This window comes from Arachis ipaensis, chromosome B5 (genome assembly GCF_059453495.1).
Source record: "Arachis ipaensis isolate K30076 ecotype BB chromosome B5, ASM5945349v1, whole genome shotgun sequence".
Lineage (NCBI taxonomy): Eukaryota > Viridiplantae > Streptophyta > Magnoliopsida > Fabales > Fabaceae > Arachis > Arachis ipaensis.
Genome location: NC_142440.1, coordinates 143288864 through 143304514, shown reverse-complemented (window position 1 = coordinate 143304514; position 15651 = coordinate 143288864). Strand labels below are relative to the sequence as shown.

General features: G+C 36.0%; 2 protein-coding genes across 2 annotated transcripts; both read right to left on the bottom strand.

The window, feature by feature from the left end:
- Positions 1-1114: 1114 nt before the first annotated feature.
- Positions 1115-3461, bottom strand: LOC107641174 (uncharacterized). Its single transcript, XM_016344680.1, has 5 exons — positions 3180-3461; positions 2492-3083; positions 2075-2134; positions 1871-1965; positions 1115-1168 (listed from the first exon to the last, which is right to left on the bottom strand). Exons 1-5 carry the CDS (start codon positions 3459-3461, stop codon positions 1115-1117), a joined length of 1083 nt encoding a protein of 360 aa, XP_016200166.1.
- Positions 3462-3470: 9 nt separating this feature from the next.
- LOC148566065 (uncharacterized) lies at positions 3471-4124 on the bottom strand. Its single transcript, XM_088487359.1, has one exon. It carries the CDS (start codon positions 4122-4124, stop codon positions 3471-3473), a length of 654 nt encoding a protein of 217 aa, XP_088343485.1.
- Positions 4125-15651: the final 11527 nt, after the last annotated feature.

Here is a 15651-nt window from a genome sequence, read left to right as displayed (position 1 = left end):
CTACAACTGGTACACACAGCAGTATGGGATCACTTGCGACTGTCAGATAGAGTTGCAGGTGAAGAGGCTGACGCGAATGAGCCACAGGAACAACAGGAAGAACCAGTTGGACCTCAGCAGCAAAATCTTCCTCATGAACAGCAATTCCAGGTGTCGGGCTATGACCAAGGGTTTTACGTATCGTTATGGTTTATTATCATTATAATGTTATCGTCGTTAATTATTATTAATTCTGTTGTTAATTATTATTAATTATTATTAATTATTATCTTGGCTTCGGCATATGAGCACCACTTTCAGGAAATTTCAGTGCATGCATGGCTTCGAGATCCAGAGTCCGCATAAAAGACGAAACTCCAAAGGGTGCTGACTTACAATCGCATGCACCTCATTTTGTACCACCGGATTGCTTGCCAAGTCTCCGTCATCGTTTTTGTCATTGAATTCATAGATGGCTTCAAATTCCTCTTCACTGTCCTTGTTATCTTCTTCCCAATCTATATCCCCGAGTTCATCAACGTTGACATTGTCGCCAACCGCATCCATCCCCGTATGCTGTTCAAACTCAACGTACAGCTCGATCATCGGCACGTAAAATCGGGTTTATTGATAAATACAGAATATATGTTGCATACTTGCGTCATCAGTGATGGATATTATTTGAAACTATATCATCCCACCAAATACTTGTACAGGATTCCTGTATAAAATGTTGCTCACCCTTTTCGAAATGTGACTTTGTATGTTATCACAAAGACCATTTTGCAACTCCACAAAACTCATAGTGTATGGAATTACAAACGATAAGGGACATTCACAAACAAAAGTCACTCATTCATGTGTTTTGGTATAATCTCACTGTTATAATACACTCGCAAATTTACAACACCTTCCATAACATCAACCTCACCTAACCTGATTTTTTGACACTGCTAATTGCCAAAAAATCTCACCACTTTGAACTATATACAAGAAAGAGTAAGAGGAGAAGTAAAGAAGGATGAAATCGTGCTTCGTATTTATAGATAAAGCTGTGGATTAAAATATTGTTTTGTTTACGTAGTTGCGTTTTGAGGTCTCTAAAAAAAGCTTTCTAACACTCACAAAAAACAACCTACGTTTGTGGACTTCCAAAAAAATTTGAATTTTGTCGCTCCAAAAACGCAACCTGCGTTTGACCAACACAAAAGTTAAAAAAAATTGAAAAACTCAAAATGCAGCTTGATATTAAAAACTCAACGTATGTAACGTTTTGTATATAACACCATAAGGCTCATTTTTTCTATATAGAAACAATAATAGTGTAATGCCACGAAATGGACGGATGGACAAAAATCTTACTGCTATGGTGTCAGTATAAATCGTAACCTATGTTTTATCATTTTTAATCGTTTTTTATTTTTTTCCATCAAAATAATAAAACGCAACCTCCGTTTTATTTTTTCACGTTTTATTTTTTTTAACAACAAAACGCAACCTGCGTTTTTTGGGATGTTAGATTTTTTTAAGGACGCAAAATGCAAGTTGCATTTTTAAGGTGTCAGAAACTTTTTTTAGAAAGCTTAAAATGCAGGTTGCGTTTTTAGGAGAAAAAATATTTTAATCAAGAGAGTGTTTGTGTATTTTTTAAGACGATGATAATGGTTGTCATTGGTGCCGACGATATTAAAGAAGTCATGCTTATTGTCTGTGTACTCTTGTGTATTCTTATGTACTCTGGAAACGATTTTGGAAAATTAATAATTTTTTTATTTTATTTTAGTGAAAAAACCTCCGTATATGTTATAGTTATGAATTTTTTTTACAGTACTTGTGTAAAAAAAATCGGGTTAAGTGAGGTTGAAACTATGAAAGATGTGGGAGATTATACCAAATACACACAAAGGAGGGACACGTTTCGTGCACTGTATGGCTCTCTTGACAAACACAAGCTGCGTTTTGCCGCTGCTGCAGTTTTTGTTTTTTCTGTCTCACAAAGAACGTAACTTACGTTTTTCAAGTTATTGAGTATGACAGATTCATATTTATAGATTACACGCCATACACTAATAATACTGTATATCACTATTTTTACCTTCATCGGGATTATCATGCCATTTTTTTATTGCTGCTATAGCATGAATGCACAGCATCCCTTCACGGCAGGACAGCAGTTTCACAATAACAGAATGGCATAAACATGATTAAAATATCAAAAATTAATAGAAATTCACAGCATGGCTAATATCTCGAAATTCACGTCATGGTTAATATCAGCAAATTCACGGCATATATCTCAGATTCACACCAAGTATGTCCAAATTGACAGCATGGTTAATCTCAAAAAATTCACATAAAGATTATAATAGAAATTTACAGCATGGTTAATCTCACAGAATGGTTAACATCAGCTATGATTAAAATTGAAATTCACAGCAACTATGATTCACAGCATGCTTAAACTAAGAAAATGCACAGCATGTTAAAAATGAAATTCATGAACCTGACTGACCAGTGAGTTGCCATTTGTTACACGAGCAGCTGTGTTTGATCAGATCCACATCAACTTTGGATCCCTTGTAAGTGACTTCAAACCGTTTGCGCTCGTTATCACCAATCCACTCCGCTGTCCATTTGTTGCTTGGTTTGATAAGCCTCTGTAGCCTTTTCTCTTGCACTGGCGCCAGTTTCCCTTCATGAGTCCCCAGAAGTTTCTTGTGTTGAACCATTCGCCGCATCATATAGCACCGTAATTCCTCGCACATTGTGAGTATGGGCTTGCATCTGTACTTAACCACCTTTGCATTAAATGACTCGCACATGTTGTTTATTAGGTTGTCGACCTTGGGACCATGGCAAAAGTATGCTCTAACCCAAGTAGCAGGATCAAATTTCATAAGGTAGGCCCAAGCATCCTTGTTCACTTCTTTCAGTCTCTCCATGGTTGTCTTGAATTCAGAGATGGTGGTGCATCTTGCACAGTCCCACACTATTTCTCTTATGTACAGATCCTTGAATCGGTTTATGAAATTCTTCCATATATGCATCACACAGTTTCTGACATGTGCACTAGGCATTACCTCTTTCAGTGCAGGTAGTAGTCCCTAACAACAATGAAGGCATCAAGCCATGTTTACAAAAATATATAATCCAGTAAATGACTCAGACAATAAACCAGGAATGACAAAAAGGAAACTAACCTTCTGTTGATCTGACATAAAATTCCAACCGTGGTTGCCAACATCACCAATATCCTCCTGTAATAATGTTAGGAACCACTTCCACGATTCTTTGTTTTCGGATCTTGCAACTGCGTATGCAACCACGTAGAACTGGTTGTTAGCATCCTGTGCAATAGCAGAAAGTAGTTGTCCCCCATGGTATGTTTTAAGAAATGCTCCATCTAGGTGGATCAATGGTCTGCGGACACTCTTGAATCCCCGCTTACAGGCCTCAAAATAAACATACAACTTGTCAAACATAGGGGGTGCTTAAGGCTGAGGAATCAGGTCTAGCAATGCAGAAGACCCAGGGTTACTTCTATGTATCTCTAATAAGTAATCCCTCAATTTTCCGTACTGTTCCCTTTCGTTACCCATCATCCTCTCCCTTGCCTCCTTCACAGCTCTATACACCATCTTTGGGTGTGCAGTAAGGTCAAAGTCCTCTCTTAGAAAATCAATAGCTTCATGAGTTGTCATATGCGGGTGCGTTGCCATCCTCTTTTCCACCTTTTTACTGATCCAGTGTTGATCAGTGGCGTTGCTTTCAAGGTCCCTTGCATAAGTGTGCTCGTTTCTATAAGTCTTGACTTGGAAGCATTGTAATTGCCGGTTGTATGACAAGTGGGCAATCCAACCACACTCTTTGTCCTTGCACCCAACCCTAACTCTTTCCCTATCATTCTTGATCCAAACCAATTCCCGACCTTCAGCAATGAAGGTATCCTTTACAACCTCTTTGAACCTCTCAATTGTTGCAAACCTTGTTCCAAGCTCAAATATTCCCTCTCCGAAACTATATTGGTCATTAAACTCAGGCCACTGATGTTTGTTTCCCTCATCCTCAGAAGAAACGGGTGTATGCAGCTCCTCAGATTCATACTCCCATATAATATCATCACCATCTGTGTCTATATCACTCATGTAGTCTACCAGTGCTGGCCTTGGTCCTCTGGCCCTATTGGGCTCCTTTGCAGGCCTGGATCTATTAGGCTCCCCTGCAAGCCTAGATCTATTGGGCTCCCCTGCAGGCCTAGATCCACTGGGCTATCCACCAGGCCCACCTGCCTCGGGATCATGGGCAGGCCCTTTCTTTCTTGCAGTAGACCTTGTTCTCTGAGACACGCGTTGAGCTTGCTTCTTGGGTTGCTTACTTGGCTGAGGGGTTCTCTTAGAGGAATGAGGCACTTGTTTCCTTTTCCCTCTTCCAGACACAGACCCATTGACAACATCTTCTCCACTCTCACTGTTACTTTCGTTATCAAGAGGTGGAGGTGCATACGCCTCATCCTCTGCGCTCTCGTAACTATCGTGCTCCGTCGACGACTGATCTAATTCATCCACCTCGACACGAACACCATCTTCCTCTAGCTCATCGTTTTTCTTACCAGCACAATCTACAGGCTCTGGGTCATCAATAGGATGATCAAAAAATATGTAGAACTCATCAGTATCTTTGTTTTTCATCTTTGCCTGGCGCATCTGGCTGATGCCTGCATCTCCCTTCAAAACATGCAGCCCTGACTCTATATCCTTACTCTTTGGATCATACCAGTACGCCTCCTTGTATGATTGATATCCCAATCCTTTGAACAGTGTTATCAAGTCACCAAAATTTACAAAATCCAGGTCCATTGGTGGGAACCTCTCAACCTTACCATCCAGGTAAACTAATTCACCAGTCGGGGCCCTTTGAAAGTAGCCCCCGTGATGAAAAACAGGATCCACGAATATATCTACCATCTGCAGCATTGTTTGACTCAACGATTAGCACTAAGCATCAGCAAATACACAACTACCTTTCACCTAAATCCCACACAACTCATGTCCCTCCCAACACTACATTACACCTAAACCCCAACCCACGACATGCATAGCAGATAATGTTCGAAAGTAACAATCCCATTCAGTGTCATAATAAGGGTACTTATCGGTACAGATGACAACCAAAACTCCACCAACGAAGCTTCACCGGTGCAACGTTAGACGAAAACGACGAAGAAAAGAAGATCAATCGTATTTTTTGGAGGGAAAAGATCATACATATGTGCGCTAGGGCTTCTTTGAAATTGTGTTGAAACTCAATGTTCTCAAAACGTTGCCGTTTAACCTCATAAGGACCTATTTGTCCAAGCCTTTTTCCATAATGGCCACACCAAACTTTCTCAACGGTACCGTGTTGACACATAGGCCCAACACACGCCAACTCAGCGACACATCACCCCTCTCCGTTACATTTGGGTGAGCATTTTGTATGGAAGGATCGATCCGTCACACATTTTGAATAGTAAAGGACATTTTTATATTTTTAGATCGTGAAGAACGAATGTGTCCACAATTTAAAAGGTCAGGGACTAATTTGTTATTTTTTCATAAATTAATTTCTGACACCATAACAGTAAATTATCACATATCTATTTTATGGTGTTACACCTTATTTTTTTCATATGGAAAGAAATGAGCCACGTTTGAGATAGGGTAAAGTGAGAAAATATGACCAAAAAAATCCTTCCATGGAAGAGCTTTTCTCCTTGTTCCCTGTCCTGTATTTTCTATTCCCCACTGATAGATGTAGGGATGGCAAAATTCCCCGAGACGCGGGGATCTCTGCGGGGACTGCCTCGAATGGGGATCCGATTCTGGGGAATTTTTCCCGCGGGGATGGGGATGGGGGACAAAATTCCCCCGAAGCAGGCGTGGGGACTCGAGCGGGGATCCCTGCCCCGTCCCCGCTATTCCCCGAAATTTATGAATTCCTTGAATTATCCTTAATAGTTTATTTCTCATATATGTTTTTTAGTCATTTCTCACACACACATATATATAGAAACCCAAAACTCATAATCTTTATTTGCATAACCTCTCTTCAATTCAGAGATCCCTAAGGCTGTCCATACTCCATCCAACCTCTCTGCAGCCACCCCCTCGTCACCCTTCTCACCGCATCGTCACACCTCACTGTGCCATCACCCTTACCGCGTCGTAATTTCTATTTGCGGCGTTCCTTTTCGTAACTCGTCGTGTTCATTCTCCTCTCTGTTGTCGCATCTCCCACCTCATCCACTGCTTTTTTTTTTCTTTGGCTCGTCGTTGCGTCTCCCCTTTGCATTATTTCGAAAGAAGTCACTATCGTGTTATTTAGACATTTTGTATAAAATCTTGCAGTTTTTATATAAGATAGATACTTGTAACTCTATTCATATGGAAATTAATAATTAGTTAGAACTATTATGTAGATGGGGAATGGGGTCCCCGCGGGGAATAGGGCTCCGTGGGGAATGGGAATGGGGAGCAATTTTCCTCCACGGCGGGAAATGGGGCGGGGATGGGGAATAAATCTGAGGGCGGGGATGGGGAGCAGGGAGGCATCCCCCGCCCTCGCCCTGCCCCATTGACATCCCTAGATAGATGTGACCTATGATGTGGTAAGGTTGGATTTTCAAGGTTCTGGAGAGTTATTGTTTCTTTTGACTCTTTACGTGATTGAACAATGTGTATAATCTAACAACTGATGGCTATATAAAAAATAATTTTATATAAATATGAATATTTATATGTTGAATTATTTGAACAATTTTATTTATATGCATATACGTATGTTTTTATCAAAATTAATAATTTTTTTAATTTTGATTTTATTAAAAAAATTCAGCAAATTTTTCAACTCTTTTTTTAAAAGTCGTTTTAGTGGATGTTCATTTTCAACTGATGGAGGTCTGAGTAAACTGTTAAATCAATAGTGTTGGAAGCCGATGAGTGAGATTAAGGGGTGTCCACTATCATAACTTCCCACATGACAATATTCATATTTAGAAAGAAGGTTAATTATAAAAAACGTCTCCCAATTATTTAAATAGTGATAAAAATATATTTGAATTTTATTATCGATAAAAATATTTTTAAATAATTAAAAATATAATAAAAATATCTAATAATAAATATATATTTTTAAAAAATATTTTAGAAATTAAATTTTGATATAATATTTTACAAATATAATTAAAAAAATAAAATATTATTATTCTTAAAATTTAATAATTTTTTAAATATATATTGTTTTATAATTTTTTAAAAGTATTATTAGTTATTAATAAAATAATTAAAAATATATATATATTTAACGAAAAATTATCAAATTTTAAAAATAATAATATTTAATTTTTATAATTATTTTTATAAAAAATTGTATCAAAATTCAATCTCTAATGTATTTTTTGAAAAATACATATTTAATGTTAGATAATTTTAAAAAAAAATTAACATTAAATATGTATTTCTCAAAAAATATATTAAAAATTATAAAATATATATATATATATATATATATATATATATTTAACAAAAAATTATCAAATTTTAAATATAATAATATTTTATTTTTATAATCTCTAGAATTTGAACCTGAGACCTTTAAAGTAGGAAGAAGAAAATATACTATGTGAGCTAAAGTTCGTTAACACAATAATTATGGATTGTTTAAGAATTTTTCTTGAGAGAAAAAAAATCGAATGATTGACACTTGGATAAAAAAGAATGAATCGTTCTCCCCAACCACACTTCTCACTTCTCAAATAAAGCTTTTCAGGAAAGACTGATGAGAAGCTTGGGCTTAGCTTACTGTCAATATCATGAACTATTTGGGCTCCTCCATCTTTTATTGTCAAAATTCTAGGATCACAATACCAGCAGAAAGAAAAAGGAGAAAATCCAAGGATCAAAATTTCGAGCATTCAAGTCCAAAAGAAATGAAAAAAAAACTGAAGCATTTGTTCTTTAAAAAACAAAATCTAATTATACAATCTCAAAACATGCAACAACCAACCACGAGTTAAGCCTTAAAGCTTAAATAGTCTTGTCAAGCCTTAGTTAAGTGGTAATAATCTTTGTTTTGCAATAGGTATAATTCGAAACTTGACAATAATGGTGTGTTATGTATGTAAGTAATGTAATGTTATAATGCTTAATATTAGAGGTTCTCAATCTATTTTTTTTATCACAAAAAAAAAAGAGCAATTTACATTATTAAATTGTTACATTCTCAATATTACGCAAATGTATTGTTTCCAAATCCAATACGCAAATATATTGATTCACAATTCTATATAAACCGCTACAACCAGTCGCGATTTACGTGTGTGTGTGAGTGTAAACCACGGCAGGCAGCAGCGATTTACGTGTGTGAGTGAAACCGCTATAAGCTATAGCGGTTTACATGTAGTGTGTCTATTTCAAACAAAAAATGGACAATTAGATGATAAAATTTAAAATTTTTCGGTCAACAATTAGATGATAAAATAATATATAGATACAATGACGGAACTAGGCAAAATATTAAAGAATAACTAAAAATTAATTTTATAATAAATAAAATAAAAATAAAAATTTAAAAAAATAAAAATAAAATTTATATATAATTTATATGAAAAAAATTAAAATTTAAAGGGATTATTGTCCCCTTTAGATGAAAAAGAAATCAAAATAAAACAAAAAAATTTTTAACAAAAAATGTTAACTGAAAAAGTTAAAATTAATTTTCAATACATATATATAGTTTCGTCTCCTTATATTGTAATTAAAATATAAATGTTATGCCAAATAATTTCATTGAAAATTAAATAAACAAAAGTCACATGTATATCTTTTTCAAAAAATAATGTAAATTGTACTATTTTCTAAGAATTAATAGAGGTCATATATAGTTCAGTTAGAGAGTAAATTACACCAAAAACAAGAACAAAAAATATTGTTTTAATATATTATGTGTATAATACACCTATATATCTCTCTATTTTTATGTACTCACGTATCTTTTTATTTTGTATATGTTTGATTAAAAATATTATTTATATACTAAAATAAATTACTAAAATTAATTATTATATATTTATATTTTAACTTATTTTTATAATCGTGGATTTTAATATAGGTTTATGTATTATGGTCGATTTTATGTACTCGCTGCAACATCTTTTTAATTAGACTTTTCTTGTTAAATATCAGAATTTTTTGTTTGTCTGCTTTTTTTTTAAGACAAACATAACTTCTATGTTTTAACTCTTGTTCACTGGAAATAACTAAGTGTAGTTTTTAGGTTCTGTTCAATTATTAAATTGAAAAATAATTAAAAAATATTATTTTTTTGCTAATTTTGCCATTCGATTTTATTTGTAATAAAAAAATCAAGAATAATTATCAGTTTTTATAAGTTTTGATTTTTTTAATCAATTTTTCATTTATTTTGTTTGTTCATAGTAATATGTTTTTTTAGAATTTTTTTTTAATATTCTCTAATGCATATTGTTATATTTTTGTAACGGAATTTTTAGTACTCATTATTCATATAAAATTTTTAATTATTTTTATTAATACATATTCTTTTGTATGGAACTTAGTTTTGTATGGAACTTAGTTAATTTTTATTTAATTTTGTATAATTTGACTATATAGGCAGCACACTACACGTAAACCGCTATAGCCTATAGCGGTTTACACTCACACACGCACACACGTAAACCGCTGCTGGCAGCAGCGGTTTTGAAGGTTGTGGTAGGCTTAGAGAATGGGGGGTTGAATCTATGTCTTCCTTTTAATTGTTGTTGTTACCCTTTTAAAACAGATTTGCAATTCTGATCCTGTTTTAACTTAGCAGCGGAAATTTATGAGACAATTTATTTTTGTCTCATGAATATCATAAAACAGAACACAGCAGAGAAGAGAAAAGCTAACACCAGCATGTATCCTGGTTCGGTTGCCTTGTCTATGCAACCTACATCCAGTCTCCTCCACAACTATGGAAGAATTTCACTATAGTTAACAGTATTACATACACCAATAACACAGGATTGACCCAATCCTTTCACACTCAAGTTCTAACCTAACTTGACATTGGCTATGCTAATACCTAACTATTCACTCTTAGTGCTAACCCAACTAAGAAAGGGATACCTCACAGGTACAAGATACAAGACATAAACACACCTAAAGAAATCTGAAAATAACTCTAGGCTTTTCTCTCAAGTGTTTCACTCAGCCTTTTTCCACTCATGGCTTTTACTTGAGCTTTCTCACAATATGCCTTTTCTCTCAAGAAATTATAGAAAGATAAACATTGAAAAGTAAATTACAATCTGTAAAACATGAAGGAGATTGACTTCATCAACAGCCTCTTTGCTATGCGAAAAACCAGATTAGCAAGCCTCTGATTCAGTTCTTCATACTGGCAGAATGCACCTTTGATTAGGTTACACTGTCCAGTTAGTTGAACTTCTTCAAAGAACTCTCTCAGAACAAAACCTCTATTCACTGGTTTTCTCTCCTCGCTTTTTTGAATGAACAGCAAGCTTCTTTTATCTCCTTGCATGTGGCTTGGTTCTTCCTCCAAGGTCAACACCTTGAGCCTTGAGCTTCACTAACTCACAGATTCACTTTTTCACCTTAATCCTCAGAGAAGAAACTTTTCCTCTGACTTCCCCAACTTGACCGAAAGCCATGTAGGAGTAACCGAGATTGTCTTCCAATGGTCAACCAAATCTAAACCATAGAGATGCAACTTGGTCCCCAAGAATCTCTTGTGACCGTGGATTTGTAGCAGTGAAGAACAGAGATCAACTTTCCCTTGAATGCCATTTTCGGATAGTGCAGAGAGTTGGGAAGAAGGGATGAAGATCTGATGCATGCAAGATGAGATGGATTACCTTTAACCTAAGCTTGATTTGGATTAGATTTTCTGCTTTAGCTTCTGTGCTTCAAGCTTCGTTTTTCTCTTTCTTGCTTCTTTGGTTACTGGCTTATGGAGGAAGCTTTTCTTCTCTTTCTCTTTCTTACTTTCTCTGAAGTCTTGATGTGACTTGATTAGAGAGGAGAGGAACGGTGCTTTGGTTGGAGTAAGATGGAGGAAATTGAAATCAATTTCGGGCTTGGATCGGGTTTGGATTGTATTTCCATAAAGCAACCCGGTTGGCCCATCAGATTTTTTGGCTTTGTTTCTTTTGGGCTGAGCTTGATTTATTTACCCATCAGCCTTGCTAAATTTTATTATACCATTTGGGCTGCTTAAAAATGAATTTGGCCTGCAACACAAAATAAATAATTAGTAACATATACTTATTAACACTTAACTCTAATTATTTATTTTGCCCAAAAATAATGTTTGTCATCACTAATTAATTTAGTTAATTTCTTAACTCAACAATCTCCCCCTTGATAACAAACATGATTTAAGCAACAATCAAAAGGAAATGAGTTTGAGTAAGGTTTTAGAGACTCCCTTTGAATGATGTTGTTTGCTAATGTGTTGCTCCCCCTTTCCTTTTTAACAGTAGCTCCCCCTTTCCTTTTCAACAGTAGCTCCCCCTGAATCTATGCTCTTTCCTTTTTGTTCCTGTTTACATTAAGCTTAAAAGGAGCTATTCAAGATGTAACTTGACTAAGGAATTCTATATAACCAGCAACACATATTCAGCCCAGTATTTCTTATCATGACAACAGCCAAAGCATATTGTAAAACAAAAACAATTTGCAAAAACAAATTTCAGTTCTAATCAGAAACAAAGTTAAGAAAAGAATTATCAGCATCAATCAACTGACTAATCAGAAAAATCAGCAGCATCATTCAACTGAATCAATTAAACTGAATCAACTTTTAATAGCTATTACTCCCCCTTTTGTCATCAAGGGCGGATAACAAGCAAGATCAACAAAAACAGCACTATAAACCCTGCAAGAAAGGTTAGTGCACAGCCAAAATAACTAAATAACCAAAAGTGCATCAGCGTTCAAAGTTATTACAGTTATCCAAGACAACAAAAGTATACCAAACAGTAGCAAAATAAAACAGAGTTTATGAGACAAAAAATGAGCAGCATCAGCAGATTTTATGAGACAAATCCTAGGCATCAGAACCATTTCCTTCTGAAGCAGCTTCCTCTTCAACATCAGTGGCAATGTCTTCATCATTGTGAAGGTTGTCAATGAAAGTCATCAGTACAGCCACCCTATCCCTTGATTTCTTCAGAAAGTTCTCATGCTTGCTAGCCAGCTTCCTTTTCTCTTTGCTCAATTCAATCAAGTGATTCGATTGGGAGACAAACTCTTGAGCAACATCCCTGACCACATTCAGCAGAGTGGATTTCTTCCCAGTGGAGATGGAAGTACCCTCAGTGGAAGGAGCAGTAGAATCATCTGGAATGAACTCTTCATCATCATCATCTAGAACCACTCTCTCAGATCGAGTTGGTCCTTTTTGCTGTTTCACTGAACCACCTCCCTTTAGATATGAATGTCTATTTTCATATTTCTCATTGGTCAAGTCAACACCAAAATACTCAAAAATGCAAGTTAGAAACATGTCATAAGGAAGAGCTTTGTCCTTTTCACTTCTAACAGAGTCAAACATGTATCTAACCATCAAATATGCAAATGAAATTTCAGTTTTGGTGAGAAGGGCATATAAAACAAGAGAATCAGTGTAGGAAACCCTTTGATATGAGCCGCTTTGAGGCAGAATAATATGATTGACTATTCGGTGCAGTTGAGCACGCTCATATCCTAGGGCTTTGTGAGTGGGTGTAATGCCATCTATTAAAGAGATATGTTCACAAATACTAGCCAGGGCATCATTGTAAGAAACACCAACTCCTTCATCCCACTTAACTGACGTGTAAGCACAGGGCCCAACATCAGTATACTTCAAAGCATCACTGATGGTCTCATTGTTTAAAACGATATCTCGGCCCTTGACATACGAATGAGCAGTGCCTTCATGATAAGTTATGTTTGCATAAAACTCTTTGACCAACAAGGGATAAACAGGTTTTTTGATGTCAAAAAGGTGATTCCAGTCCAGAAAAATCAAGTTATCAACAAAAGGAAAACCTTTTCTTTTCAAAGATGGCAAATCAGCGAGAAAAGAGGGACATAGGGTACGATACTGGATAACCTTCTCATAAAAATCATTGTTCATGGCAGACTTGAATCTATAAGGGTTATAGTTCGAATGAGAAGTCAAAAAGTGAGCTTTGTGATCAAAAGATCCAATGTCTGGTTCTTTAACATTTTGGAGAGGGACTCGAGTGTTACCTCGTTGAGAGCACATTGGAACCGACCTGAATTTTGGTTGTGTTGGTTCGGGTATGGGTTCCTCAGTCGCCTGATGTTTGCCTTTGGAGGAGCCAGGCTTTGCTGAACTTGGTTTTGAGGAGCCAGGCTTGGAAGGTGTGGCCTTTGGTGGTGGCGTCGGCTTGACAGAGACAGGAAACCTTGGAGTGTTTTTGGTCCGAGCCATGGGGTCACAGCGATGAGGAGAGGTAGGAGGAGAAGGAGAAGGGGTAAAGGTGCGGTCTTGAGAGCGAGTGGAAGGCTTTGTGGGTAGCTTGAAAACCTTTTCATGAGGAGCCCTTTTTGCAATGGTTTTCTTCCTCATTTGGTTAGTTTCAATCTTTTGAGGGAAGAGATGCAGTAAAGTGAGTGGGAAGAAACCGAAGAGTGTGTGGAGAAGTTATGAAGGGAAGAGAGGGAGTGTTGGTAACCGTACCCAAAAAGTGGATTTCCAAAACCATGCAACTGCATCACCATTTGAAAAGACTTGAAAAGACATGACTTCATTCAAGAAAGATTTTATTTGATTATTTTAAAAATAAAAGGGAAGTTAATTTTAAAATTTGAGAAAAACAACAAAATTAACCTGAAACACCTTTTTGGGCCAAAATTAAATCCTCTTGAAAACCTTTTGGGCCACAAAACATTTATTGAAAACCTTTCATGAAACACACACAAGTCATCAAAAATTAATAAACAAGATTGTAACATTCATATTTGGGCCTTGAGGTGATATGAAATTAATGAAACACATTTGGACCACTCTTGATCTAAATATTGAGGTTAGCCCAGATTGAGATTCATTTGAAATAAGCCCAGAACACGTTGACTTGGTGGAAACGTTCATCACCTGCTCAGAATTGTCTCATGCCTGTTTATGAGACAAAAAGCTCCAGCAAATACATCAGCATTTTTCAAACAATGAATCATAACTCAAAATTCCTAGACAAGTCCTAAGCATGCAGAATCTATCCTCAGCTAATGGTTTTGTAAAAATATCTGCTAATTGCTCCTCTGATTTGACAAATTGAATACTAATATCCCCTTTTTGGACATGCTCTCTTATTGAGTGAAATTTCACTTCAATATGTTTAGTCCTAGAGTGCAAAACTGGATTTTTAGAAATATTAATGGCACTCATATTATCACACAGCAGGAGAATATTTTCAGCATTTAATTTGTAATCAGCAAGCTGCATTTTTAACCATAAAAGCTGAGAACAACAAGAAGAAGCAGCTATATACTCAGCCTCTGCAGTGGAAAGGGCCACCATTGGTTGCTTCTTACTTGACCATACATTTAAGGACTTCCCAAGGAAGCAACATAAACCAGAAGTGCTCCTTCTATCAACTCTATCACCAGCAAAATCTGCATCACAATAACCAACTGCAGAAAAATCATCAATCTTAGGATACCAAAGACCAAAATTGGATGTGCCATGAACATATCTAATGATCCTTTTAACAGCCGAAAGATGTGACTCTTTTGGTTTGGATTGGAACCTAGAACACAATCCAACACTTTGCACAATATCGGGTCTAGAGGAAGTTAAGTACATAAGAGAACCAATCATTCCTCTATACCTAGTCTCATCAACATCTTTCTCATTTTCTCCCTTATCTAATTTAGAATTTGGGTGCATGGGAGTTCCCATGGGTTTGGCATTTTCAAGGCCAAATTTCTTTACTAATTCCTTGGCATACTTTTCTTGATGAATGAAAATACCATTTTCAGTTTGTTTAATTTGCAACCCAAGGAAAAAATTAATTTCACCCATCATACTCATGTCAAATTCACTTGTCATGAGTTTTCCAAATTCAGAACAAAGGGATTCATTGGCTGATCCAAAAACAATGTCATCAACATATATTTGGACTAGGATAAAAGAATCATTAGAATTCTTGATAAATAGAGTTGTATCAGTGGTGCCTCTTTGAAAACCATTTTTCAAAAGAAAAGAGCTAAGTCTCTCATACCAAGCTCTAGGAGCTTGTCTCAAACCATAGAGAGCTTTAGACAATTTAAAAACATGATTAGAATGCTCTTTATTTTCAAAACCAGGAGGCTGCTCTACATAAACTTCTCTATCTATCACACCATTCAAAAATGCACATTTCACATCCATTTGGTATAGTTTAAAACCACAAAATGTAGCATAAGCTAAGAGAAGTCTTATGGCTTCCATTCGGGCAACAGGGGCAAAGGATTCATCAAAGTCTATTCCTTCTTCTTGGTCATATCCTTGAGCCACTAGCCTTGCCTTGTTTCTTGCAATGCTACCATCTTCTCCCAACTTGTTCCGAAAAATCCACTTGGTGCCGGTCACTTTCTTTCCACTTGGCCTTGGAACCAAAGT

Excerpts from the sequence above, each read along its gene's own strand:
- LOC107641174 (XM_016344680.1), bottom strand. The coding sequence starts at position 3,461 with ATGTTTGACAAGTTGTATGTTTATTTTGAGGCCTGTAAGCGGGGATTC. Across the intron at positions 3,084-3,179 it reads TTATGTCAGATCAACAGAAG|GGACTACTACCTGCACTGAA; the intron begins GTTAGTTTCCTT and ends CATTGTTGTTAG. Across the intron at positions 2,135-2,491 it reads TAACAAATGGCAACTCACTG|GGATGCTGTGCATTCATGCT; the intron begins GTCAGTCAGGTT and ends CCTGCCGTGAAG.
- LOC148566065 (XM_088487359.1), bottom strand. The coding sequence starts at position 4,124 with ATGAGTGATATAGACACAGATGGTGATGATATTATATGGGAGTATGAA.